The sequence below is a fragment of the Mustela nivalis genome (genome assembly GCF_964662115.1).
Source record: "Mustela nivalis genome assembly, chromosome: 3".
In the NCBI taxonomy this organism is placed as follows: Eukaryota; Metazoa; Chordata; class Mammalia; order Carnivora; family Mustelidae; genus Mustela; species Mustela nivalis.
The window spans coordinates 72552262-72578870 of NC_139022.1; the positions used below are offsets into that span (position 1 = coordinate 72552262).

Genomic DNA, 26609 nt, shown 5'->3' on the forward strand with positions numbered 1-26609 from the left:
ACCCTGGACTGAAAGTTTTTAATGGCTACTTGTGAGAGTACCAGGCTTCCATTATGTGATAGATTCTGTAAGTCACTCACCTAGGTGACCTTTCAATTAAATTATTGGAGTGCATTCTAATTCAGGATTTCCCTGAAGATCACTTTGAATATTCATCCAATTCAGAAGTTCCCATGCATCTCATTAAGCATTACAACCCACCAGGAACATGTGCTGTTGGCACACCAAAATCAGCACTGAGATTCAAATGCCTTTTGAGAGCAATTTGTGGAATTAATTTACCTATATGATTTAGGCCTGTTAAGGGGTTCATTCAACATCTGTTGGGTCATCTTTGCTAGAGACTTTTTATCTGATGAAATAAAAAAATATTCCTAGTGGTAGTATTTACTTAATTCCCTGGATTTTAATTTAGGCAAACATGAGGTATAATGCTTATAAAACACCCCATCTTTGAGATTTCTTCAGCTTAATGTTCTGCGGAATATTAATATATTAAAAACTGAGTACTTCTCAGTTTTTTTCTCTCACAATTTAACCATTTGAAGGCAAAATTCAGTAGTTTGAAGATAAATCTAGTTCGTTTTCTCTGCAGCATTCAACATGAACTTTTACTTCTTGACGTTTCCTGCCTTCGCCTCCATGGTACTGTGTTCTTGGTTGGCTTTTAAGATGCCTGTTCTTATTTAGTGTTCTGTTTTATTTGCCTCTTGAATATCGTCTTAACGATCTCCTTGACCCACTTTTCTATAATCTCCCCCAGGCTTCCTGTGTAGACAGTACCCCCAAATCTGGGTAGCTAAACCTCTGTGACTCAGTTCTCTCAGTAAAATGGCGAAAATATGTAACCATTATTGGAGATATGATTTGTAGAAGACCAAGGGAAATAACCAACTCATAGTACCTGTAAGCCTGCTTTCTCTTCTCCCGCTTTTCAACAGCCTGTTCTAGCTCCTGAATTTCAGATTTCTATTTTCAGATACCAGCTAGCCACATCTAATGGCCTACTTGCAAAAATAAGTATTCTTTACTCCCCCCCCCCCCCCACCTTCATGTATCCCCTCTCTCAGTGACATTACTGATATTTCTGTCAGGAACAAAACATCCAAGTTACCTTTAATTCTCTTCTCTTCTTTGACATTATCCTGTATACTCATTTGTTTCTTACTCTGCAGTGCTATTAGGTCCATCCCCTACTATAGGCTCCTGACTGACATCCTATATTACTAAAAATCTACGTTTGCACAAACTTTGCTTAGCTTTTTATAGTTTGCAAAATACTATGCTTTCTTGCTGAATCAGTCCAGATGAACCTGGTTCATACCTCAGGAAAAAGCCACATCCAGATCCAGTGGCTTAACATACATGGCCAGTGTGGGTCAATAGAGGATCTTTGCTCTTTGTAGACACTCAGGGACCCAGGCTAACAAAGGCTATATCTCAGCATTTGTTTCTACATCACCAAAGCAGTTTGAAGCAAATACGCTTCATCACTCATTAGTTCTTAAAACATCTCTCAGAAGTGATGCACATTACTTATATTATTGGCCAAAGAAATTCCCATGGCCAGTACAAACTTCAAAAGGGATAGAGAATTACAATCCTACCATGTATCTATGAGGAGAACGGGTACATTTGTGAAGTCTTAATGACTAAAATCTGAAAATTATGAGGACTTTCACACTAGGTCCCTTGCCATGGTTGACATTCCTCTTCCTCAAACCCTCTATGACAAAATTTTCCATCATAGCCCTGCTACTTCAAAAAAACCAATTAAGGGGTGCCTGGGTGACTCAGTCGTTAAGCATCTGCCTTCAGCTCAGGTCATGATACCAGAGTCCGGGGATCGAGCCCCATATCGGGCTCCCTGCAAATGGAAGCCTGCTTCTGCCTCTCTCACTGTGTCTCTCTCTGTCAAGTAAATAAATAAAATCTTAAAATCAATTTACTTTTCTCAGTGCCTTTCATTGTGTATACACTACACTTTTACTTAATTGTAGCATAGGCTCTGCTCTCTCATTTTACATTTAACAGAATTCCATGCAGAGTTTAGCTTGTTACAAGTGGTTTTCCAGTTTTTTATTTAATTGGTAATATTCTATTCTATGCCACAGTTATGTTATGTTGAAGGTCGCTTACCTATTCTTCAACTTGTAGGCATTTAGTTATTTCAGGCACTTCATTTTTAGTCTATACAACATTTTTAGAAAGAATAACTAAGTAGAGTTGAGCTAATTCAAAATACTGGATTATCAGATCAGCATTGTCAGTCAGAGATTTGTCAAATCAGCGATCTTCTGCAATATCAAAGTATCAGTGATTTCAAGGATACAAGCAATCGAGAGGCATAGCCAAAGCGAAGAGAGAATTAGGACATTGATGATAGCTCCCCAGACCCTCCTCTCCTCCATTGGACACGTGCTTTCTGACTCAGAAAAAAAACAGATGGATGGGACATGTGTTACCGCATCGGTGAGGGTGGGGATGGAGAGCTGTTTAGGTAATTACCTATCTTCATGTAGTTGTAGAGTTTACGTGACATTTGCCACAGAACTATGCTTTATAATTCTATGAATTATGGATTTGTTTACCATGAACAATCCTAAACTTGAGACATCCTGCTAAAAGCATTCACAGATAAGGTTTCTCATGGTAGTAAATATTATTATGTTTACAAAGAACTAAAACATCTAACTTCCTTCTTTCCCTTGGAACATATACCTGATTTAAAAAGAGAGAGAGAGAGAGAGAGAGAAATGGATTATACTCCAGCTGCTTAACTGTTTTATCCACAAGGTTCAAGTGGTATATGTTTGAGAATTAGTGTTCACATCCCAGATTATTTCTTTGCGATTTAAGACACAAGAAGTTAATTTTGGGGGCACCTGGGTGGCTCAGTGGGTTAAAGCCTCTGCCTTTGGCTCAGGTCATGATCCCAGGGTCCTTGGATTGAGCCCTGCATGGGGCTCTCTGCTCAGCGGGGAGCCTGCTTCCTCCTCTCTCTCTGCCTGCTTCTCTGCCTACTTGTGATCACTGTCTGTCAAATAAATAAATAAAATCTTAAAAAAGAGTTAATCTTTTCATTACCCAAATAAATAATATTCTATTAAAATGTTATAAGACATCCAGCTTTCCTCCACTCCGTGCTTGAGTGCCTTATGCTTGATAAGTAATTTTCTTAGGCTTTCCTGTGAGGGTGAATTTTAGTGGATATCATATGAACTAGAAGATTTGTCACTCTTTCTCCATATAAGACAGTTTTTCCAGTTTCTTTCCCACTATGCCAATACTTTCCAAGGAACTTGTTTTCTCTCTAACAATGTCTACATAGTAATGCCTATCTGCTGCTAACTTTGGCCTGATTTAGACGTAAGGATTTTATTTTTGTCTCCTTTAAAATGAGTTTTATTAGAGTAACTGTATGACTAATCAGTTCAGTTTTGTTAAAACAAGTATAATATGTCACCAAACTACATAATAAATTTAACAGCTCGGATGTGTCATATAAAAATATTCTCCTTTTAAACTTGAAACCTCATCAATTAAAATTCATAATAATTTAAGATGACATGGCTATTCTTCTTTATGTATGTTACAATTCCCGTTTGGAGACTGTTGTTGTTGTTTAGAACTAAGGAGAAAGCTTGCTATATTTACTTCAGTTACTCATAACTGTTAATTAATTTTTATATCCAGTTTGCTTCATTGAAAACAAATATGCCTCATTGCTTATGTGTTCTGAAGATCTTTACATATGGTCATGATTAATCCCCGAGAAAATCTGAACTCATTAGATAGATTAATTAATACTCTGACTTCATTCAGAATGAATTTACAGAGGCATCTTTAAATTCAGGTATGAATCATACAATATTGATGATTCATATTCTTAATAAACTCACTCAAGAATATGAATCCCTGAATGTCATCTTGAATGCAGTCATCTGGGTTTTTCCTAATCTTTCAGCCTTCTGGGGTAAGTATGTACATATACTGTTTGAAACCCCCAAATGTGTAGATTTATAAAGGACTTGTTTTCCTCAGTCCTAAGCATTTCGTGTTAGTTCTTGGGTTGGCCAGCAGCCCTTTTCACTTTACAATGGGCCATAGGGTACACTTCCAGGGCTTCTGCCTCCCCCCCAAATGCCAGGGCTGATGGAGCTCTAGATTGAGCTGAGGTGTGACAGGAGGAAGCCAGCATTGCCTTTTACTGCCAACTGCTAAAGGCTCTTCAGTCCCACCAACCCAAAAGCTTCCTGTTGCAAAGATTTTACTGGAGATTTATGGCTGCCTGGAAGAAATAAAAATGACACAACAAATAAGAAATAAATTTGATAGTTGATAGGACTGTTTCTTGAATCAAGGAGAAAAGAAACAGGAGATTGAGGCTTGCACCTTATTTTCTCTTCATTGGTGTCTTCCATTCCAAACATTGCTCTTCTATTTTAGTCACCGTATTTTTCTTTCTTGCTCTGAAATCTGCTCCCTTGTTCAACTCTCCTATTGCAGATCTTATGCTTGCTGGTAATTGCAGGGGTCTAACGTAGGTAAAGAGATCAAGTTCATCAGAAAGCCTTGCCAGACAAAAATCCACCAGCATAGGAGGCGCTCACTTTGGGCTGGATCACTTTGGGAGGCCATTATCTTCCCTTCATTGATGTTTGAACTTTCAATATTTGTAGTATAAGGATTTTTCCATCCTCCTTCTAAAAGTGATTAGAGGGGGGGAGGATTATTGTTTTTCTGGTGGTATGTGGTTGGAAAAGGAAAAGAAGAAAGGTAAAGCAATCAAATTAACATGAAATTAAGGTGAGGTCTGTGTGCGAAGGGTTTGCACACTCATAGCATAGGCTTGTGTGGTAGGAGTAAGCCATGAATTTGGCTCTAAATGTCTTCCTTAAGAGCTGCTGCTGTTTTCAGAATAAAGGATCCTAATACATCACGCCATCTCATCTTTACCTACCAGGACAAAGACTCCTTCAGAAGCAAAATCAATGCAAGTTGCAATTTGCTCTTTACAGAGATCTGAGTCTCCCTATCAATCAGGGCACCGTAGGGAATTAATTATTGTGGAATTTTTATAGCCAGGTAATCTCATTCCATCCTAGACATCTTAATATCTTTGGTGACCACCAGAACTAGAATCCTTTCTGGCTTGTGATCTTAACTAATTCATGTTCCTACCATTTGGCTTGCTCTGACTGGGTCCAAATTTCTGCCACTCCCCGTTTTCTTGAAATTGAAGTGTCCCAGGCATAGCACACAAATTCCATGACATGCTCAGCATTTTCCCAGACATTTCCTGTGTCTTAACACAATGTTTTCAAAAGTCTTATGCTCACTGCTGGTTGTCATTGGATGATTTTAGGTGTGGGTGAACACGACATTAATAACCTTGAATGATACACTGTTACAGAGAAGGTTGCTTTCTTGCTCATTCTCCTTCACACATTATAATCATGTTGAGAAGAGCTCAGCATCTTGTTAACCTAAAGATTACACTTCTCTAACATTTTATAAAATATATCCAAAATGTATATATGCATTTAGCAAGTGACTTCATCGTAGTACTATGTTTTTTTTCAGGTCCGTAACTCAGTTTCTTAAACTACTTCTGTTCTTTGAATGCAGACCTCCAATCCCTGTGTCCCTCCATTCTTCTCTTTTGACTCCTTAAATCCTGGTTTCCCTCCCTTTACTAGCCAAAGCCATAGGATCTATCATTAAAGCCACTCTCTTGCACACATTTTACTTGTCTTTGACTTGTCTTTCCAAGCTGCATACAAGTGAAAAACATCTCACCTTGGATGAATGGCATCATCATTCTTCTTTACCTTAGCACAGCAGAAGAAATGCCCTACCATGCAGAGACTGGTGCCAGTACGGTTTCCTAGTCCTCAACACCAGCTGAACATCAACACTACCTACAAATCCTCTGACTGCAGACTCAGATATCACCTATGCCCCACCAGATGCTATTTAAAATGCTTCTGCTTCCTTGCCTGTCATACACCTCCCACCATCCTTTCTATTACTGAGAGACATATACTTTGTAGAGGAAATAGAAGCCTTCCCCCAGAAACTCCATCAAGTAGCTAATCCTGCATATCGATTTTATGTGCATCTGATCAGTCAGTCTTTGCTTAAAACAATTTAATAGCTTTCCATTACCCTCAGGATAAAGTCTAAATCCCTAATCTGGCTTGTGAGTCTCCTCATAATCAGACTCTGCTAACTCCTCTGACTTTCTCTCCTACTAGTCACCCCTCTTGGACTTCACATTGCAATTATATTGCATTTATTTCAGGTCTCCATATTAGCCATTACTTTTCTTTTTGTTTGAGTATTGCTGATACACAATTACAGTAGCTTCAGGTGTCCAGCATAGTGACTCCACAAGTTTATACATCATGCTAGGCTTATCGCAAGTGTAGTTACCATCCATTACCATGCGATGCTGTTACAATACCACTGATTATATTTCCTGTACCTTTTATTTCCATGACTTATTTTTTCCATAACTGGAAGGCTGTGTAGGGGACCTTCCTTATCAGCCAACTCCTATTCATCCCATAGACCTCAGCTTTAGATGTTAATTATTCCAGGATGTTGCACCTGAGTGCCCAACACTGTGTTCTCCAACATTCTTCCAGAACTCTATGTACTTGGCATGCATTAGCACTTATTTCATTATATTGAAGCTTTTTATTTACTTGTCTGTAATTTTCATTGGCATACAAGATTTTTTAGGCCATTGACTGTATTTTGATATTGTGTATAATACCCAGTGCCTGGCACATAGCAGCTGTTTAATAAGTCTGAAGACTCAGTGATGTTTCAAGTTTGAATTTTCTGTAAGAATAAAGTAGACTTGTTGTTCACGAGAAACTACTATTCTTGGTCTCAAGTTCAGAGAGATTTGTCCTTGGTCCTGGATAACATAACTCTGTATAATAAATAAAGCAAGGCAATTTTTCTAAAATCTTTTTATGTAGGTCAGTGTATAACAGCAAAATATAATCCTATAAAAGCACTTCTCTATTTGTCAAAATGATCCTATGTACGGGATAAATGCTACTTTGACATAATAGAGGGATAAGTCCATCTTTTGATCAGTATTTAAGAAGTTTAATATCCTATCCCCCAATAAATACTTGGAAAACGTAGCCATTTAAATGCAAATTCCTATTCTATCTACAAAGTTACACTAAATACATCATTGCCAGGCATTTGGGATATATAAGTGAACAAAACAAAGTTCTGTGTCCTTACAGAACTTACACTCTATTAGGGGATGTCAACAATAAACAAAACCAGTAGGTAATAAATAGATTGAGAAAGATAAGTAAGTAAATAAAGAAGTAGGTAATATTAGAAAGTTGTAAATGCTGTTAAAGAAACAAGATCTCAGGAAGAGAGAAATAGGGGTGATTGAGTTGAAGGAGATGTTTTACAGTTTTGAATAGAGAAAAGAACATTTGGAGTGAAGGTTTGATAGAGATGAAAAAGTTAGCAAATGGATTCCTTTTCTTAAGATTTTATTTGAGAGAGAGAGAGAGAGTGCATGAGTGGGGGGACGTGCAGAAAGAGAAGCTCTCCTACTGAGCAGGGAGCCTGACAAGGGGCTGGATCCCAGGACCCTGGGATCATGACCTGAGCCAAAGGCAGATGCCTAACTGACTGAGCTACCCAGGCTGCCCTAGCAGAAGAACTTCTTAAATAGAGGGAATAGCTAGCACAAGGCTCCTGAAGTAGAGGCCTCACTTGCTGCATGTTCATTACAGGAATGGGGCGGGGAGGGGGGCTTGTAGATCTAAATTATTTTGGTTTGCAATGTGGTATCCATAAACAATTTATTGTGAGTATTTATCCATATTTTCTGGTTTTATGGCCACTCAGTATTTTGAGGTAGAGACAACAGCATTTTTCAGTGAGTTGGATGCAAGGTAAAAGCATATATACCCTCATGATCCAAGGAACAGCATCGGCAAAAGTAGCAATGACATCCTGTTAGGAAAACTGAAAGGTCTTAATGAGCACAAGCATGTGAACCAAGCACTGTACATTTCTGCCCAGAAGTGGATTAAGATAGCTCCTGTGGAAAGAGCTGGATTCTTCTGGAGATTTCAGATTCCCTTCTATTAAACAGATCGAAGAAAATTTGGAGCCCATAAGTTCTGTGACCTAGAGCATGGTCAAAACGATCTTACCAAGAAAAATCTCAGTGTAAGTGTAATAAAATTCCTCCTACACTATAGGAGTGAGCCTCAGTCCACCTCCAGAAGGCACTTAATCTTGAACAATATGGTTTTACTTGAATGCCCAAGTTAGAGACAGTTTTGCTGCTTGCCAATTTTCCATTAGAATTCAACATCTCTTACCTATCAAAGTACTGTGGTGTATTGTACCATGATATAAGGACATTGTTTAGCTGCTTCTTTGAAAATTACCTTGTCTATACATTTACAACTGATTTTTTAGCACTAAATAAACAATCATAAATCTCTCTACTTCATTGTTTATGACCTACTTCAATTAGACTTACAAATTAGTTTAAAAGGCCTTTTTGCAAGAAAAAAATCACACTAAAAGCTCTATTATATTGACCAAAGGGAGCCATGCATTCTGTCACTTCTAGTAAATTATTGGTTACTCTGAAAAATCTTTTATACTCAGTGCACTCATCTTAAAAGAATGACCTAATATAGTTAAATTTCGGCCCTACTATATTTAAATAACATGTTGGTAATAACTCTGAATTAATTATTTAAGGTATTCGTTTATTGACTAAAGTCTTCTCTACTGCATATAATTTCTCTATAGTATAATATTTCATCTAACAGAAAGTGTGCTGGAAATAAGAAAGGGTAGCAGACAAAAATAGCTCCAGGCATTTTGTGTTGAAGATGTGGACCTCAGCTCTTTTGTCCATCCAGATGGTTACATCCTGATCATTTTAATAGGCATATTTTATTTGGGTCATAAAAACATTATAAATATTAAATCGCAGTGCAGTCAAACCTGGATAATTGCCATTTTTTTAATGACTATGTGACCATATTCTAGGTAGTGTTATGTACAGTGTCAGAGTCCAAAGACAGTGATATTAAAGTATAATATTTAATTTTTTATTATTTTGATCAGGCCAAGGAGGACTGAAATGTCTAATGACTTTTGTGAAGGAAGCCTTGCCTTTTTATGAACTATAGTCAATCTTTTACAAAACTCACCACAAAATTGTCAGCAGGGATGATTTCTTTTATAGGGAATGCAGTGATTACCATAGTTCCATCTCAAAATTGCCCATCTATATTCATGTGATTAATGTAACATGGAATTTACAAATTTAAATGCATAATGCTAGAAAAGTAGAAATAAAGATTTTTATAGTAATGCAAATCTGTGTTGCATACATTTAATACTTTCTCTCATGGGTTAGAAAGTGAATTGTGTTTAATAGCTCAACATTTTTAATTGGGTTTGCATTGATAATAAACTGTTATACACATTTTAAGTGGATTTCCAGAGTTCTCAAATATTTAACTGCCCACTCCATTTTCATGTCTACTACAAGCATACAGACAAGTACTTTATGTAAAGTATGATGTTGTTATTTCTAAATGGCTTTTGGGTTTTTTTCCACCCACACAATTTTATCCCTGTGGGCAAATCTTGGTAGTGGTTTTTTGTTTTGCTTTTTGTCCTAATGATAAAGCAATTTAAAATGGTTTCTCCCATCAGAATGATATTACAGGATCAGTTTTAGATATTCAGTCTAATAAATGCACTTGTAAGGGTAATAAAATGACAATACAACATTGAGAGTAGCACCAGAGGAGAGACAGATCACGGAAAAACAACAACAACAACAAACAGCTAAAAGACATTCGGTAAATTAGGAAACGTGTATTTTCTTAACACATACTTTTTCTGTCTTTCTTAATTTTCATATTACCCTTTCATTCTCTGTTTTCTTTTTCTTCTTGTAAGTTCTAAAGGAATTGGATTGCTGAAAAACTAGTTACTCCTATAGGCCAAATAAACCTTCTTGTGGAAGCAAATAGTATTGGCAGTTTCTCCAACGTGGGTTTTTCTTTAGTTATATGAAAGTGACTCCCTAGATAAGCAAAAGAGTCAACCAGAATGTCCTTCTGGTATACTGTAATGTCCCTTAAGGGAGAACATTTCCCTAACATATATTGCCAGTGTATTCAATGCATGAAGTTGGGAACATTTTTCAGACATCTAGCAAGTATTTGCTGTGTACTAGGAGGTATATAGGAAACAGAGTGGGTTATAAAAGAAATCCTATGTTTCTGGAAGCTTAAAATCTATTCAGAATGATAAAGCACATACACATCAAACAGTTTATTAATAATGCAAAGCAGTATGTTAAGTGCCACAATCATTTCACTTTCCTGCTAATATTTTTCCTACGTCTCTGGCTGCTGCTTTCTCTCTGGAACATTGCATTTCCCATCCAACCATTAAATGATGGTATTTCTTGAGTCTTCGTCCTGGATTTTCTGTATTATCTTTACCTCCAATAGCCAATTATAGCCATACCATTCTGTATTATCTGTAGTTCCAATAGGCAATTATATCCATACCATTAATTTCCACCTATACCCAGGGATACTAACCCAGGCCACACTCTCTTCTGCCCTCTTGATTCCTCCCCTTTCTTTCTCTCTCTCTCTCTTTCTTTCTTTCTTTCTTTTTTTAGATTTTATTTATTTATTTGAGAGAGAGAAAATAAATGGGGGCGGGGAGGAGCAGAGGGAGAGAGAGAGAGAGAAGTAGACTCCCCAATTAGCAGGGAGCCCATATGGGCTCCATCCCAGGACCCTAAGATCATGACCTGACCTGAAGGCAGACACTTAACAGACTTAGCCATCCAGGCACCCCTTGATTCCTCTTCTTCAGTAACAGATCCAAAAGCTGACTCATGATCTTCCCTTCCCATCTAGACCTCTTCTAGGATTTCTGCTTTAGTGAATACCATCAACATTCATCAATTGATATGTGAAATCTAGAAACACACTGGTCATCCTTGACCCTTCTCTCTTAAATCCGTCTGCTCCTTCTTTTTTTTTTTTTTTTTTTAAATTATTTATTTGACAGAGAGAGATCACAAGTAGGAAGAGAGGCAGAGAGAGAGAGAGGAGGAAGCAGGCTCCCTGCTGAGCAGAGAGCCTGATACGGGACTCAATCTCCATGTCTACCAGCCCACCAGTCTGATGTAGGCTTCCTGTCATATTTCACTAGAGGGATGACTCATAATTGGTCTGTGTTCATCTATATTGATTCTTTCCAAAGTCCTGTCCATACAGCACACAGATGTGTCTTTAAAATTGAAATTCTGGTCCAATTATCCTTTTGCTTAAATGTATCAATGTATCCCATAAAGCCAGTTTTGGTTTTGTTTTTGTTTTTTTGTGCATGGCCTTTGTCAGCCTGCCTGATCTGGTCCCTGTCTGTCCATCTATTTTTGCTCTGTCTACTCCAGCTACATGGGGCTTCTTGAAGACCTTTATTCTTTCCTTGCTTCTCTTTCTTAACCTTAGCTTTTATTTGTTTGTTTTTTAAGTATTCCTTTCTTTTTATTATTTTTTTAAGATTTTATCTATTTATTTGACAAAGACACAGCGAGAGAAAGAACACAAGCAGGGGGAATGAGTGAGGGAGAAGCAGGCCTCTCGCTGAGCAGGAGCCCCATGCGGGGCTCCATCCCAGGACCCTGGTATTATGACATGAGCCAAAGGCAGAGGCTTAACAACTGAACCACCCACGTGCCCCCTTTATTTGTTTTTTTAGCTCCTAACTTATGCATCCCTTTCTCAGGGAACCTGTTAATAGATTGTGAAAATGCACTATACCTTTTCTTCATGACTTATTAAACAATTACACTTCTCTATGTGAAGATTTTGTTGGTGTCAGTCCTTCCACTCGACTAAAGTTATACAAAGCAGAAGGAAAGTGTATCTCTTTTGCTCACTATTATAACTCTAGTACTTCACACTGTGTCTGGAACACGCTAGGAGCTCTAAATATGAACCTAATGATTATGTGTATAGTGAAAGAATGAATGAAACAAAGACTGTAATAGAGAGTAATAGAGCATTTTTGAAGAGATCAAGAAGATTCTAGGGAGGAGTTAATGGAGGCTATGAACTTGGTAGTCTTGGAAGGAAAGGAAGATTTGGAAGAGACTGGGGAATAGAAATGCATTCTAAGCTGGAAACCATATGAGCAGAGTGCTAGAAATAGAGATTATCTTCTTTTAGGTGATTGGATGGTAACTTAACCTGATAATGTACTTTGGTTCATTTTTTTGTGAACAGTGGAGGTAAAGGTGAGTATACAAGAGTGGTCTATGGGCTGCCTCGGTGGCTCAGTGGGTTAAAGCCTCTGCCTTTAGCTCAGGTCATGATCTCAGGATCTGGGATCTAGCTCTGCATTGGGCTCTCTGCTCAGCTGGGAGCCTGCTTCCCCCCATCTCTCTGCCTACTTCTCTGCCTGCTTGTGATCTCTGTCTGTCAAATAAATAAATAAAATCTTAATTAAAAAAAAAAAGAAGAGTGGTCCATATTTATAGACTCAACTTCCAGTTAGTACGAGAATGTCCCAATAATACATTGAGTATATCATTACATGTTTTTTGGGGAGATTAAAAACTTTTATTATATTGCAATTATTAATTGTCCCTGAGGAAAAGGCTGCTTTCTTAGCATACGATACTTCAGTTGATCTTTAAAAAAAAAATAACAAATCATTTGGACCCATCTGTGACTACTTGGTGCTATTCTGGGGAGTTATTTGGAAAAGCTTGATATTAACTCTAAATGATTTCAATTCAGGTCAGGATGACCAAGTCCCTCTCAGCTTTTTTTTTTTTTTTTTTAATGTTTTAAAATTCTTCTGTAGCTTACCAATATAAGTTGATATATACATAATCAGATAGTAGAAACTGTGATGATATTACCTAGCTTTCTCATGAGATCTCCCTCGTCTATTTGGCATGACTCAATATGATCAGAAATAAAAATGGGGAAAAAAAAAGTTTGTGTTTTGCATCGCTTTCATTCCTCTTCTCTTATTTAATTTTGGTTTGTGTCGGTGACCTTTACTGTGTTTGGGCAAGCATCCCCTAAGCTTTTATCCAGTGATTAAGAAGCATTCATTATGCACTCTGTTTGACATGGTCGTTACTTAATGCTCACTTAACAAAATTCTACAAGACCAAATTATCACAGTGGGTGAAGGAACAGATGGCCAGCTGGCCAGAATCCATGCCTGCTTTGTTTTATGCCTTCTCAAGTCTGCCACAAAGAAGCCACATGCGAGACCTGAGGAGACAGTCCAAGCGGTAACTCGCCTGTCCAGCTGTGTTTCCAGCATTCTCAGCTGTGAAGTCTGGAGAGTCACCCTTCCCATCTGAGTGGAGCTGGAACCTTGCCTGCAGGGATCTTGCCGCCTCCTGATTAGGATGGCAGCCGCAGAAGGCAGATTCCAAAAGCAAAAATAGAAATCCTTTCCCCCACTTTCTATCACTGCCTACAAAAATCAAAGCCAGTATTTCTAGGTTTCAGGGGAAAGAGCTGTAGTTTTGTGGAAATAGTGCACCTGTTTGCTGTTTTGTTACACCTATTTTTAACACCCGTTTGTGATGATAAGATTATACACAATCTGATATTTTACAAATTGTGACAGCCTTCAACAGTGAAAATTAGACTTGGCCTCAGGCTTAAAATTAGTGGTTGAAACCTGCTAAGTGTGGATGAGAAAAAGCTACAGATGAAAATGCATCCACTCTCTAAACTTTAGAGGGTTTTTATTTTTTTGGCCATTATTAGTCATTTGGATAATATACTGATTCCTAAAAGTAATAATAATTTCCAATCAATCATCATGCATTTATAAAGCAAAATCAAAGTATCTATCATTTTATCAGAGTCTTTGGGGATATAAAAATATAAAGAGAAGGTGTTTCTATGCACAAGTCGTTTATAGGAACCTTATATAAATTTACAATCTCACCAGGGAGACAAAAGAGACCATGAAATAATTAAAGAAGGAAGCAATGCCCAGTGAGATATTAGACACATGAAACAGGTGGCAAGTTCAGTCAGAGCCTGAACAAGGTAAAAAGTTGTCAAAGAGAGACTGAAGAAGAACATGGAAATTTTTAAAAAATATATTTTATTTATTTATTTGACAGAGGGAGATCACAAGTAGGCAGAGAGGCAGACAGAGAGAGAGGGAGAAGCAGGCTCCCTGCTCAGCAGAGAGCCCGATGTGGCGCTTGATCCCAGGACCCTGGGATCATGACCTGAGCCTAAGGCAGAGGCTTTAACCCACTGAGCCACCCAGGTGCCCAAGAACATGGAAATTTTGTAGCTTCTTAGAGACCCTGTGTGGAAAAGTGAGATTGCTTGATGCTCCCATAACTTGGGCTCAAATATTTGCTTATAATAATACACATAGAAAACATTGGTTTCTGCTCTGTCTTAAATCTATATCCTTTCCTATTGACATGTAGAAGTGGGATAGCTAATGGCAAACTGGAATGGTGTCTTACTACTTTGTACCACCTGCTGATATATATTCTGGAGCTTGAATTGTATTTTGCAAGATGTGGCATGTGAGTTGGACAGATACACTTCCCAGACAAATCATTTGCAGAGTTCTGTTTGGAATCAGCTCCCTGGTTAAAGAGGGCTTTTTAAGAAATTGGAGATAAATTGTTATAATTTCATAGAGATAACCAAAGCTGGCTTTTTACAGTTACTAGAAACAGAAAAGGGCTTTTTCCTCTTAGACTGATAAAACATTATTGAAGGTTAGTTTTGTCAATTAGCTTGGATTACATTACGGTTTCTGAAATTTTATAGCAATTTTCACAGGAAAATCATTACTCTTATGCTAGTGGCCATCTTAAAAAAATAAAGTATGATTTGATTATCATAATAGTCCATACTTTTTATATCCACGTTTCTCTTAGATTTTAGGAGTGTTTATTCTGTTGACCCAATATTTTAAATTACACCCAGGTCTTATGTTACTAACTTAAGCAGAAATAATTCAGTTTCATAAGACATTCATTAAGGCTTCTATCTGTGATCTCTCATATTTATAGGTATTTTATGTCAGATTTTCTTTGTTTTAGAAAGAAAATCAAAGGGCAACATTGTCTTTGTCTGTATTCACTATATATTGCTCTATTGATGATAAAATCATACAATCAGTGGACGCCTGGGTGGCTCATTCGTTAAGTGTCTGCCTTCGGCTCAGGTCATGATCCCAGGATCCTGGGATCAAGCCTCACTTCGGGCTTCCGGTTCAGCAGGACGCCTGCTTCTCCCTCTCCCACTCCCCCTGCTTGTGTTCTCTCTTTTGCTGTCTCTCTCCCTGTCAAATAAATAAATAAAATCTTTAAAGAAATTACACAATCAGCAAATATTGTTGGTTAGCTAAAGGTGTTTCAAGATAGAATGTTTTGGAGGATTAAAAAATGTGTGTGCATTATGACTAGACAATATTGAGACAGATTTCCATTTACTTAATAAAACATGCCAAGTTGAGAATTTCTGTTATGTGGGTGGTGGTTTAGGGATCTTCCTTCAGCAGTAGTGAAGGACAGATAGGGTGGAGGGTGAGAGGTTATGCTCCATGATAAAGGGTGGCAATGGCAATAGTTAACCCTTTGTAAAATGATAGGTCCTTTTGCTATAGTTTGCAGTTATTTTTTTAGAAGTCATATTAATGGGGCACCTGGGTGGCTCAGTCATTTAAGTGTCTGACTCTTGATTTCGGCCCAGGTCATGATCTCAGGGATGTGAAATCAAGTCCCGCATTGGGCTCTGTGCTCAGCTGGGAGTCTGCTTGAAATTCTCTCTCCTTCTCGCTCTCCCTTTCCCTTCTCACACATTCACCCTCTCAAAATAAATAAATAAATCCTTTTTAAAAAGTCAGATTAGTATTTAATAAGATATTTATTTATTAGAAAAAGATGACTTCAACTGTTGTGACACAAATGATGACAAGTGTTTATAGACATAATTCATATGACTTTCTCAGAATGTTGGTAGACTGCCTAAAGAAAGACTGCCATTGGCAAGCACAACTCCACACTGGAGTTTTAAATAGATGAAGATCAGCCCCCAAGAAATCTCACTTCTTTCTTTGGTACTTCATTCTGTCTTATAGTTCCAGATCCTCCTTGATGTCACGTAAGTAGCCATTTCAGCAGTCTTCCTAGGCACTGCTTCAGATTTAAAATGCTCTCTTGATTTTGTGATGAGAGCCAAGTAAAATTAGTTTTAGCTAAGATGTTAATTGTTGATAAATCTGAGTGCTTTGCCAGCCAACTCTTAACAATAAATTAGGGCTCTGGTTTCCTTAACCAACTCCATTGCTGTAAGAAAACAACTAATTGGGGACTGAAGTGGTTTGAAAAGTACCTCTCCAAAATTCATGTCTACCAGGAGTCTTAGACCTTATTTGAAAGGTGACCTTATTTGAAAATAGGGTATGTATTTGTTCGCTAGGGTTGCCATAACAAAATTCCATAGCCTGGTGGCTTAAACAACAAAAATACTTTTCCTCACAGGCCTCCAAGGGCAAGATCAAGGTGTCGGCAGGTTTGGTTCCTTCTGAAGCCTTTCTCCTTAGGTTGTAGACAGTCAAATTCTTGCTTTGTCCTCATATGGCCTTTTTTCCTGTGTGTGCATATCACTGATGTCTCTTTTGTGTGTCCAAATTTCTTCTTCTTAGAAGGAAAGTTGGGTTGAATTAGGGTCCACCCATAGGACCTCATTTAACCTTAATTACTTGTTTAAAGTCCCTATCTCCAAACACAGTCACATCCTGCGACACTGGAGGTTAGGGCTTCACCATGAATTTGGGGGGGGATGAAACTCATCACACGGCCTTCACAGATTTAAATAATTGAGGATCTTGAGGTTAAATCATCCTGGATTAGAGTGAGTCCTAAATCCAATGACTGGTGTACTTCTAAGGAAAGGAGTGAACAAGCAGAACACAGGGAAAAAGGCATATGAGACTGAAAGCAGATGTTGGAATCAGGCTGCTGTAAGCCAAGGAACTTAGGAGCCCCCAAGGCTGAAAGAGAAAAGGACAGATTTTTCCCTTGAGCCTTCAGAGGGATATGGTCATCCTGGCACCTTCTAGCCTACAAAACTTTGAGAGACTTAATTTCTATTGTTTGAGGCCACCCATTTTGTAATAATATGTTAGGTAGGGACTCTAAAGGTACTTCGCTAGCCACTAATTGTCACAGTGCTTTCCTGTGGACAATTATATATAGAGTCCAGTATTAATTCTTAAGGGGAAAGTTTATCTGTAGATACTTAAAAACAAAAACAAGGGGCGCCTGTGTGGCTCATTGGGTTAAGCTCCTGTCTTTGACTCAGGTCATGATCTCAGGGTCCTGGGATTGAGCCCCGCATCGGGCTCTCTGCTCAGCAGGGAACCTGCTTCCCTTTCTCTCTGCCTGCCTCTCTGCCTCCGTGTGATCTCTCTGTCTGTCAAATAAATAAATAAATGATCTTAAAAAAAAAAAAAAGAAAAGACCAACTCTGTTTAATCTCATATTTCACTTTCCATAATCTATACAAATATTTTTAGATTTAAAGAACAATTTGTTAAATTTGTACATTCTCCTATAAAATGGAACACTTTCATTGTTTTTTTTTTTTTTAATAGTTTACTCATTTCTCTCTGTATAAAATACCCCTAGGTAATTTTTCTTCTCAAATGGCTGAATTTGCACTTTGCAATGTGTAGTGAGAGGAGGAGGAGGAGGGAAGAGTAGGGAAGGGGATGAAGAGCAGGAGAAATAAGTGTGAAACATGGTTTGGAAGCATCATGTCAACATTCCCAGAATAATTCCTTCTTTTTCAAATAGAGTGGCAATGGTTCAAAATGGCAACTGCCAAAATGTTTAAATCTTATTAAATGCAAAAACAACACTATGATCAGAGAACTTTCCTGTGTTTTTAAGACCAGACTTCGAAGTGAATTTTTAGGTCAGAACTCTTCCTGTTTCATTGTGCTGTGAGAGCAGCTAGTGAAACTGGGCTTTTGCGTTTGCTGGATTGGTACTTCCTTATGACCTAATCTAAAATGTGCATTTATTGTTAATATGTAAGTGTCAGTGTTTGGGGAGAATAATTTGTAAAATTGACCTAGTCTGTGTACATATAATCACAAGAGAGGGTTAACCTATTTACTTCCTAATAATCTGGTTACACACTAGAAGGAATTCATGATTTGGGGCATAGTCGCTGAATGTGTGAAAAAGCTAACTATGTTACACATATGGAAATAAATTCAATTCTCGACTGTTGGAATTGCGAGAAAGCAGATGCAGAAAAGTCGCGAACCATATAGATCCATTACTTTTGTGAGCAATTAATCTTGTTGACATACTTATATGAGCTTGCATAAAAATGCCTGGAAAGCATGCTGTTGAAACCAGTTGTTCATTAATATTGATCATATACTGTCCCCATTGTGTTAGGAGCTACTTAAAGATTACCTACAAAAGTATTATAGCATTATTGATTTTAAAACTCCCTAAAGCCTTTTGTATCTTAAAAGTCCACTTATGCCTTTATTGTTAAAAGTGGCATGAGAGTACCATGTGCTATTGTCTAATCAGATGATTTGGACTTTCATGAATACTAATCAGAACTGAATCTTGTAATCACCATTCTATACCTGTAATACTAAAAGAAGCAGACTTTTTAAAAGAGACTTTTAAAGTGGAAAGGAATTAAGATCGCCTTTGTTTGTCTTATTTTTGTTTTTACTAGCTCTAAGTGGTTTAATAATTCTCATTTGTTTTAAAATTTTGCTCTGCTATAAATTTGTTTTCATAGCTCTGTGTAAGACATACACGGCTTGTACACAGCTTTGAAAACAATTTTATAGCAGAACAAAATTTTAAAATTAATGGTACATATATATATTTACATGTTACAGAATATATATATATATATATATATATATATTTTTTTTTTTTTACATGTTACTGAAAAGATATGAGATGCCCCAAATATATAAAGTTTTGGCAGTAAAAATGAAGAAGGTAACCATATTGCAAACATTTGTTAATATGATTTCATGAAGGAAATCCTAAAATTAAGTTTCCAGAAACCAAGAAACCATTATATAAACTATATACATACAGTTTATATATGCATACAGAGAGAGAGAGAGAATTATAAATTCATATAATTACATATATATTTGTACAAATATATATATTTATAAATACTGGGCATATTATATTTTCAGTAAAGGATAACCATTAAAATTATCTTTAAAAAGCGAGGTGCATCAACTGGATGACTAAATATTTTCTTGTGTTGTAAGCTTACTCTTCCAGCTGCTGATAATTTTAATTACATTGAAAGTATTTATCCAAATTACTAGTAGAGTGCTCAGCACATAATAGTTTCCTAATGAATAAATGTATTTAACCCGAAATTAAAACCAAAACCTCCAAATTGTTCTATATTGTTCAAGGCCAGGGCCACTGTTTTTCTTATCTTCACAGTGCAAGCAACAATATACACTATAGGCGATGGTTTTTCTTTATCGGTGTGCCAACACCTTTAATAATACTTATTTTCAGTATCAGAATAGATGAGATTATTGGATGGGGGAAAACACAAAAGCAGAAAAGAATTTCCTAAGATCTCTAATTCTCGTATGTTTACCACTTACCCCTTCAAGAAAGAAACCTGGAAACTGTTAATATATATTTTAATTGTCACTATTTAATATCCAAGTACAAAAATTTTTGGCTACCACATTGCTTGAAACCTGGGGCTATATTTATTTTAGTATTTTTATGTACTAATTTATATATTCTAATTGTTTCATCTTGCTAAAGCTTTAAGTCAATGTCTTTATTTACACAGGAATTGGTAAATTAAGAGACCCAGACACTGTTGATGAGATAATACAATGTTACACTTTTCTTGACACTACATTTGCCAAAGAATTATGATGCATGTAATTATTATGCATAAGTTTACCTTCTAATCTGTTATTTACTGTTGTAATACTTCACAGATGTAATACCTTGTAGCTTAAGATCTATTAGAGTCAAAAAATATTGGAACCCAATTACAAATTTAAAGAACTTGAACCTTGAAAGGTGTAGAAAAGTTACAGAAAGTATCCTAATTAATTATGAGGTGAAAAGCCAAAGATATTGATATCTTATAAACCTCAATTTGAATGGGGTTTAAGCAAAAGAATAAATGGTCATCACTCATTTTTCCATCCCCTTGTTTAATCAGAATGTATCAAGAACTTGCTATGTGCAGACTGTGACTCCTCTCATTGAGAATTTATGGTTTACTGGGGAAAAGGGAGATGTAACCACTCATTTCATCTCTCTATCATGAGTACCCCGAAAAAGTACGTACAAAGCATACAATATGAGTTTCATAGTATGATTATTAGGGACAAACAAACAAAACCTCTATGTTGGGCATTGTCACTTTCTTTCTTATCCTTATAGCACAAGCAAGAGTATATACATACAGAATATGTGATTACAAAATAATATTGGGAAGATATTCTTTTTGACACTTGATTTCAAACATAGCTGAAATGGAGTACCATTAGTATAGTAGAGTCTATCTATACCCATAATATCTAATACACCCTGGCCCATTTGCTGAAAATACTCTGAAATATTTCCATTTAGGAAGGCTTTGGAGGCCTGCGTTATTTATATGAACATGCTTAGTGAATTCATGTTGATCCTGTCATCTGCCAAGATTAACATATTAATGTGCAGCTCTTCAACATGGCAGGGAGTGCGGCTTAATGGAAAGTAAAGATTCGTAGTCAGGCGGAGTGTGTTAAAATCTTGTCTTTTCCAGTTAGGCACGTTACTTGCTGTGAGTAAGCCTGTTTTCTTGACTCTAAAAAAACCAAAGGTATATTCTTACAGAGCATTATAAAGAATACTATGTATACTTCATGTTGCTTAGCATTTAAAGCACTCTAGAAAGGTTAAACCCTTGCCCCATTGGCTTTACCTCATCCTCACCCTTTAAATGAAAATTATAGAATTTCTCAGAATAGGAAAAATAACCATGATTGTGACCTCTGTTAACAGGTAATCTTTTTCTGAAACTCAGATATCCGCCGAGGTCATGATATTCTTTGAGTTGTAAATAAAATCAGCTCTAGTGCTATAGCTTGTTTTGTTTTGTTTTGTTTTGTTTTGTTTTGGGAATCCCAGAGGCTGCACCAAGATTGCTGGACAGACTTCACCTATGCCCTCAGGATATATCCAGAGTGTCTTGGACTTTAAATGCCCCTGTCAGCTCTGTCTTCAGAATCCTGCAGCCACTGGATTCTTGAATCCCTTGGGCTTCACGTGCTATAGTGTGTCTTCCTTTCTGCCAGTATGAGTCAGATGAATGGCATAGTCCTTTCCTCTTGATTTCCCCAAACACTACACACAGGTCTGTGTGCCTGGTAGACTTGAGTGTGGATCTGGATGCCCTAGCAGACGGTTCATATAGCAGCTGTGCTAACAAATTAAACCTGAATTTTAGAGATCATGATTTCTTGCTAGCTACTTTTCTTCAACTATTACTACTTCCCAACATAGTGCTTGACCCGCCTCTGTCCGTCAAGTCCACTTCCAGTTCTGTTTTGGGTGTCTTCTCTTCTGGGTGTTCTCCATCCGTTCCTAAGTTCTCCCCTTTAGTATGCAGAGCCACTAGCTCATCTTCAACTTTGAGCCAAGTTCTACTTTTCCTCGGTGGAGTGGGCTTGAGTACATGCAGTCATCTATCAGGCTCATATTCACCCTTTGTTCTGCAAAGTCACATTCATAGACCACCTTCCTTGGAATGGTGGCTTTAACCGCACCTAAGATCTGGCAGAGGCCTTACTGTTTCAGTCTTTTGTGTTGTTCTTGTTTTAAATCCCTCCCTCACAGCTTTGTAGGAGGAAGAGAGCATAGAAAAGATTTATTTCCTGTCTGATATAAATTAAATCACTCTCTTGAGGGGGAAAGAATAGCTTAATCATTTTTGGTTTTAATAACTTTTTTCCTCCTAAATACAAATCCTCAAACCCACTTTTTCTTATATTGGGTGTATGGTTTTATTTTGTTTTGTTTTGTTTTAGTTTGAGAAATCTCTGAATTCTTATTAGGCTTTGTTTCCTCATCTGCAGAATTGAAAGATTGGATTAGGTGATCTCCAAGGCTCCTTGTTTGCTTAAAATTACATAATTCTTTCAGTATAATTGCATAAATGTATTTTTTTCTCTAGCAGTTATATACACGGCTATCACTTATCAGTTACTAAAAAACCTGTCATGAATTTTCTTATATTTTTTCTTTTTTAAAAAATTTTCTTATTTTGAAGTGAACTGATGAATGGAAACTCTAATATCACTCTTATTTCATTTTCCCTACCCCAGCTTTCCAGTCTCTAAAAAAATGTAGGTTTTGGAATCATAGACTGTTAATTTGAGAGCTAAATGCATCCCTTGTAGATGTTCATTTGGGAAACATTATTTAAGATATTTGTCCTTTCCTTTTTCTTTTTTTTTTTAAATTTAAAAGCTAATAGTAATGACAATGACCTCATAGAGTGGTGAGAAATAAATGAGATTATTTATGTGAAAAGAATTTGTAAATTGCAAGGCACCATCAAATATGAATTAATTTGGAGGAGAGAAGAAATAGAAACTGAGAAAGAAAAGGATAGATGAGTTCTGTGGCATGCTTTGCATCTTTTAGTAGTGGAAGAAACCTGATTTAAGTTGCCACAAAACTGATCATTGGTGTTGCACCTTCTTCCTTTCTTAAACATTGGCTGTGAACATCTTTAAGGCAGGTGTTCATTAGTTTAAGTAACATATACTACACAACACAAAACTACCTACTTAAATCAATATATTGTTTTTAATTGATATGAAGGTATCTGGAGGAAAATCACAGGTACACTAATTTCTTTTCACTTTTTGAAAATTAAGTCCTATCAATAAGGTTCAGACACAATAGCGTTGCCACATTGTTTTCTATTTCATGCATATTCTTATTAGATTCTACAGCTGTTATATTTCATGAAATTTTAAACTGGAAGAAACTGAGTTTCAAAGATAGTTGCTGGAGAAAGGAATCAAATTTTAAAGTCTTGACTCAATGCAAGACAATGTTGCCCAACTCCTAAGTGCTTCCTGTCATTAGCATTCTGTCACACTGTTCAAAATGATGATGGTCAATTGCCTCTGTCTCCGTAAGTCTTTAAATGGCTTTGACCAATGCTTAAGGAGTCCTTCACCTTTATACTCTTTGAGCAGCCTTGCCTCGGGGAGCTCTCACCTAGTTGCTTCAAATTGTTACTGTTCTTGTGCCCAGCCCTATCTCTGCCCCCCTACTCTCTGCTAAAACCACTTGCTCCTTTTCTTGACTAATTTTCCTCCAGGACTTAGGCATTCACCTTTTCATGCATAATGAGACTTTAATTACTCTTCTTTCTTTTATAATATGCACATCTTAACTTTCTCTTCAGTGGTTTTTCTTTCACTCATAAATGTCTCTTTGGTTAAACAAAATGAAAAAGACAATATTAGAGAATACTTTATATTTTTCCTTGGTCTTCCTTCACCTTCCTTCAACTTCTCTCTTCCCTTCCTCCCAATGTCCAGTCTGGATTCTGACCCGAGTCAATTAGCATCATTCAAAGAAGTCAACTGTAAGCCACCTGTAAGAATGTTAAGAATTAGAGATACAAGAGATTATTGGGGGAGTAGAAGCAAGAGAAGGTAGGATGAGCCTTCAGACTGTGACATAAACCTGTCACCTCCAAAAAAAGAAAAGGAAGGAAGGAAGATGGTGTAAAAAGAGCTTTACTCTTTCTATAGTTAGATAGGACTAGCCCAGGTCTACCCCCACATAGTGCTAACAGCTGGTTTTCTCCAAAGGAGATCAGACACCATACTTCTATTGGCTGTCACAGGTACTGCGCTCTGGTGAGGTTACACTTTCTCAAAGCTTAAAATGACTATGAGCCTGGGGTGTCTGGATGGCTCAGTTGGCTAAGCTGCCAACTCTTATGTTCAGCTCAGGTCATGAGCTCAGGGTTGTGGGATCAAGTCCTGTGTCAGGCTCTTCCCCGAGCAGGGAGTCAGCTTGGGATTCTCTCTCCCTCTCCCCTTTCCCCCTGTTTTCCCCCATATTTGTAACTTGATGAGCTACTTCTTATAGACTGGCAAAAATCATGATTCACAGAAGTATGCCCCACTACAAATCCATAAATAACCAATAAAAGTATTGCAAGAAGGTATCCACTTCCCTTGGACTGCGTGGTTACAGTCATTTGCAAGTTTATGCTGTTTTCACCAGTAGCTTTATAAAAGCTCTTCAGTGTTCATCACTCCAGAAATTGCTCTTTCAGTATTACTTTTGAAACATGCAGAAGATATTTTACAATTCGGAGAACTTAATACCAGTATTTTACTCAGTGCTAATATTTCTTCTTTGACTGCTTAATGTGCATCACACACTGTTCGGGTGTTTTATATTTGGGAATTCTTTTCATCTGTGTATCACCCTTTGAGATAGATTCCTTTAATACTGACATTTGACAGAAGGTGAGATTGAGGCACAGAGAGGTGAAATAAATCCTCCAAGACCACACGGCTAAAAAGTCAGGAAGCCACGCTTCAATCCCAGACTGTTAATCTCAGAGCCCCGCCCAACGGCTCCATTTCCTATGCCGCTAATATCCCGAACACTTTTCTCTATAAAATTGTTAATTGCAAAAGGTTGGCCCAGTATCTCCTTTCAAGCGTATGCATAATGCAGCAATTTTTCTTCTGTCTTTCAGGTCCCTGCATCCCTAATCCGTGCCATAATGGAGGAACCTGTGAAATAAGTGAGGCGTACCGAGGGGACACATTCATAGGTTACGTCTGTAAATGTCCTCGAGGATTTAATGGGATTCACTGTCAGCACAGTAAGTCATCCATAGTCGTTGTGCTTTTATTAGTATTGATTGCGAAGTATACAAGTCATTATCATTCTTGTTGGTCATAGACTGATAGAAGCTTCCCGCAGCAAAGAACCCTGAGACTTGGCTAATGCTGCTTCTCTCCCACTGAATATATCACATCTCCCACTGAGGACTCCTGAACTATGTTTCACTCCACCCAGTGGTGTATGGGGCTAGTAGTTTTGTGCTCTTTTTCATTATTCTCCAGCCACACTTGCAAAATCTTGCCTTTTACTTTAAACTGATGTCTGCCTCTTTTTTTCATACTTTTCCTGCAGCTATACTCTTCAGGCTTCCCAGATATTATTCTGTTGATGAGGCTCAGAGATATAAAAGAAAAGAAAACTGTCTACCCGGCCCTGTCTATGAGCCAGTTCCCTCCTTCTTACACAATGGCATTTTTAGTGTGAAAATCTTTGAAAGTTCAACAGATATGTTACCTGCATTTCTCTCTTTTATCTCCATTCTTATTTACCCTGGGAAGTTAAACGAAATAGGTCTGCCTGTGATGCTGTCTTCTTAGAAGTATGGCTCAACATAAATGCCAAGCAAGTGGTTAGGGTCCTTAATGGCTGAAGGGGGTGCAGCAGGGAGGCCACTGTGGACAGTGTGCTATCAGGGCGGGCTGTCACTTAGAAGCCGAGTCTTTTTTCTTTTTTAATATATTTTTTCAATATTTTAATAAACATATAATCTATTATTAGCCCCAGGTGTACAGGTCTGTGAATCGCCAGGTTTACACACTTCACAGCACTCACCATAGCATGTACCCTCCCCAATGTCCATAACCCCACCATCCTCTCCCTACCCCCCTACCCCTGGCCCCCCTCAGTTTGTTTTGTGACATTAAGTGTCTCTTATGGTTTGTCTCCCTCCCGACCCCATCTTGTTTCATTTATTCTTTTCTTACCCCCCAAACCCCCCATGTTGCATCTGCACTTCCTCATATCAGGGAGATCATATGATAGTTGTCTTTCTCCAATTGACTTATTTCGCTAAGCATGATACACTCTAGTTCCATCCACGTCGTCATAAATGGCAAGATTTCATTTCTTTTGATGGCTCATAGTATTCCATTATATATAGCCTCTTCTTGATCCATTCATCTGTTGATGGACATCTAGGTTCTTTCCATAACTTGGCTATTGTGGATATTGCTGCTATAAACATTCGGGTGCACGTGCCCCTTCAGATTACTACGTTTGTATCTTTAGGGTAAATACCCAGTAGTGCGATTGCTGGGTCATAGGGTAGCTCTGTTTTCAACTTTTTGAGGAATGGGAGCCAAGTCTTGAAGGCAGGAGAGGATTCTGATCAGGAGGAGATGAACAGAGGAATGGCACATGGTAGGAAGAATGAGGAATGGATATATGAGCTCTAAATACTGGAGGGATGGTGAAGACCGTGGAGTTAGGGATGAGTAAGCTGAAACTCGTTGTATCAGCCAGAGCCAGATTTCCAACCACCAGCCAAAAACACAGAGTACCTCCTGGCTCTGAGATGATAGGAGCATAATGTACTTTTCTGGAGACTTGCTATAGC

The 26609-nt window shown here is 37.6% G+C and overlaps 1 protein-coding gene across 4 annotated transcripts in view; it reads left to right on the plus strand.

Moving 5' to 3' along the window:
- EDIL3 (EGF like repeats and discoidin domains 3) overlaps nt 1-26609 on the plus strand; it is a 416104-nt gene that overhangs the window by 167152 nt on the left and 222343 nt on the right. For all 4 annotated transcript variants that reach the window (XR_014310084.1, XR_014310085.1, XM_082724687.1 and 1 more), the window contains one exon: nt 24903-25031. Coding sequence is in view for 2 of the 4 variants with exons in the window: in XM_082724687.1 (XP_082580813.1) it covers nt 24903-25031 (129 nt within the window). In the remaining 2 variants the exon portion in view is untranslated. The remainder of the gene's footprint in view (nt 1-24902; nt 25032-26609) is intronic.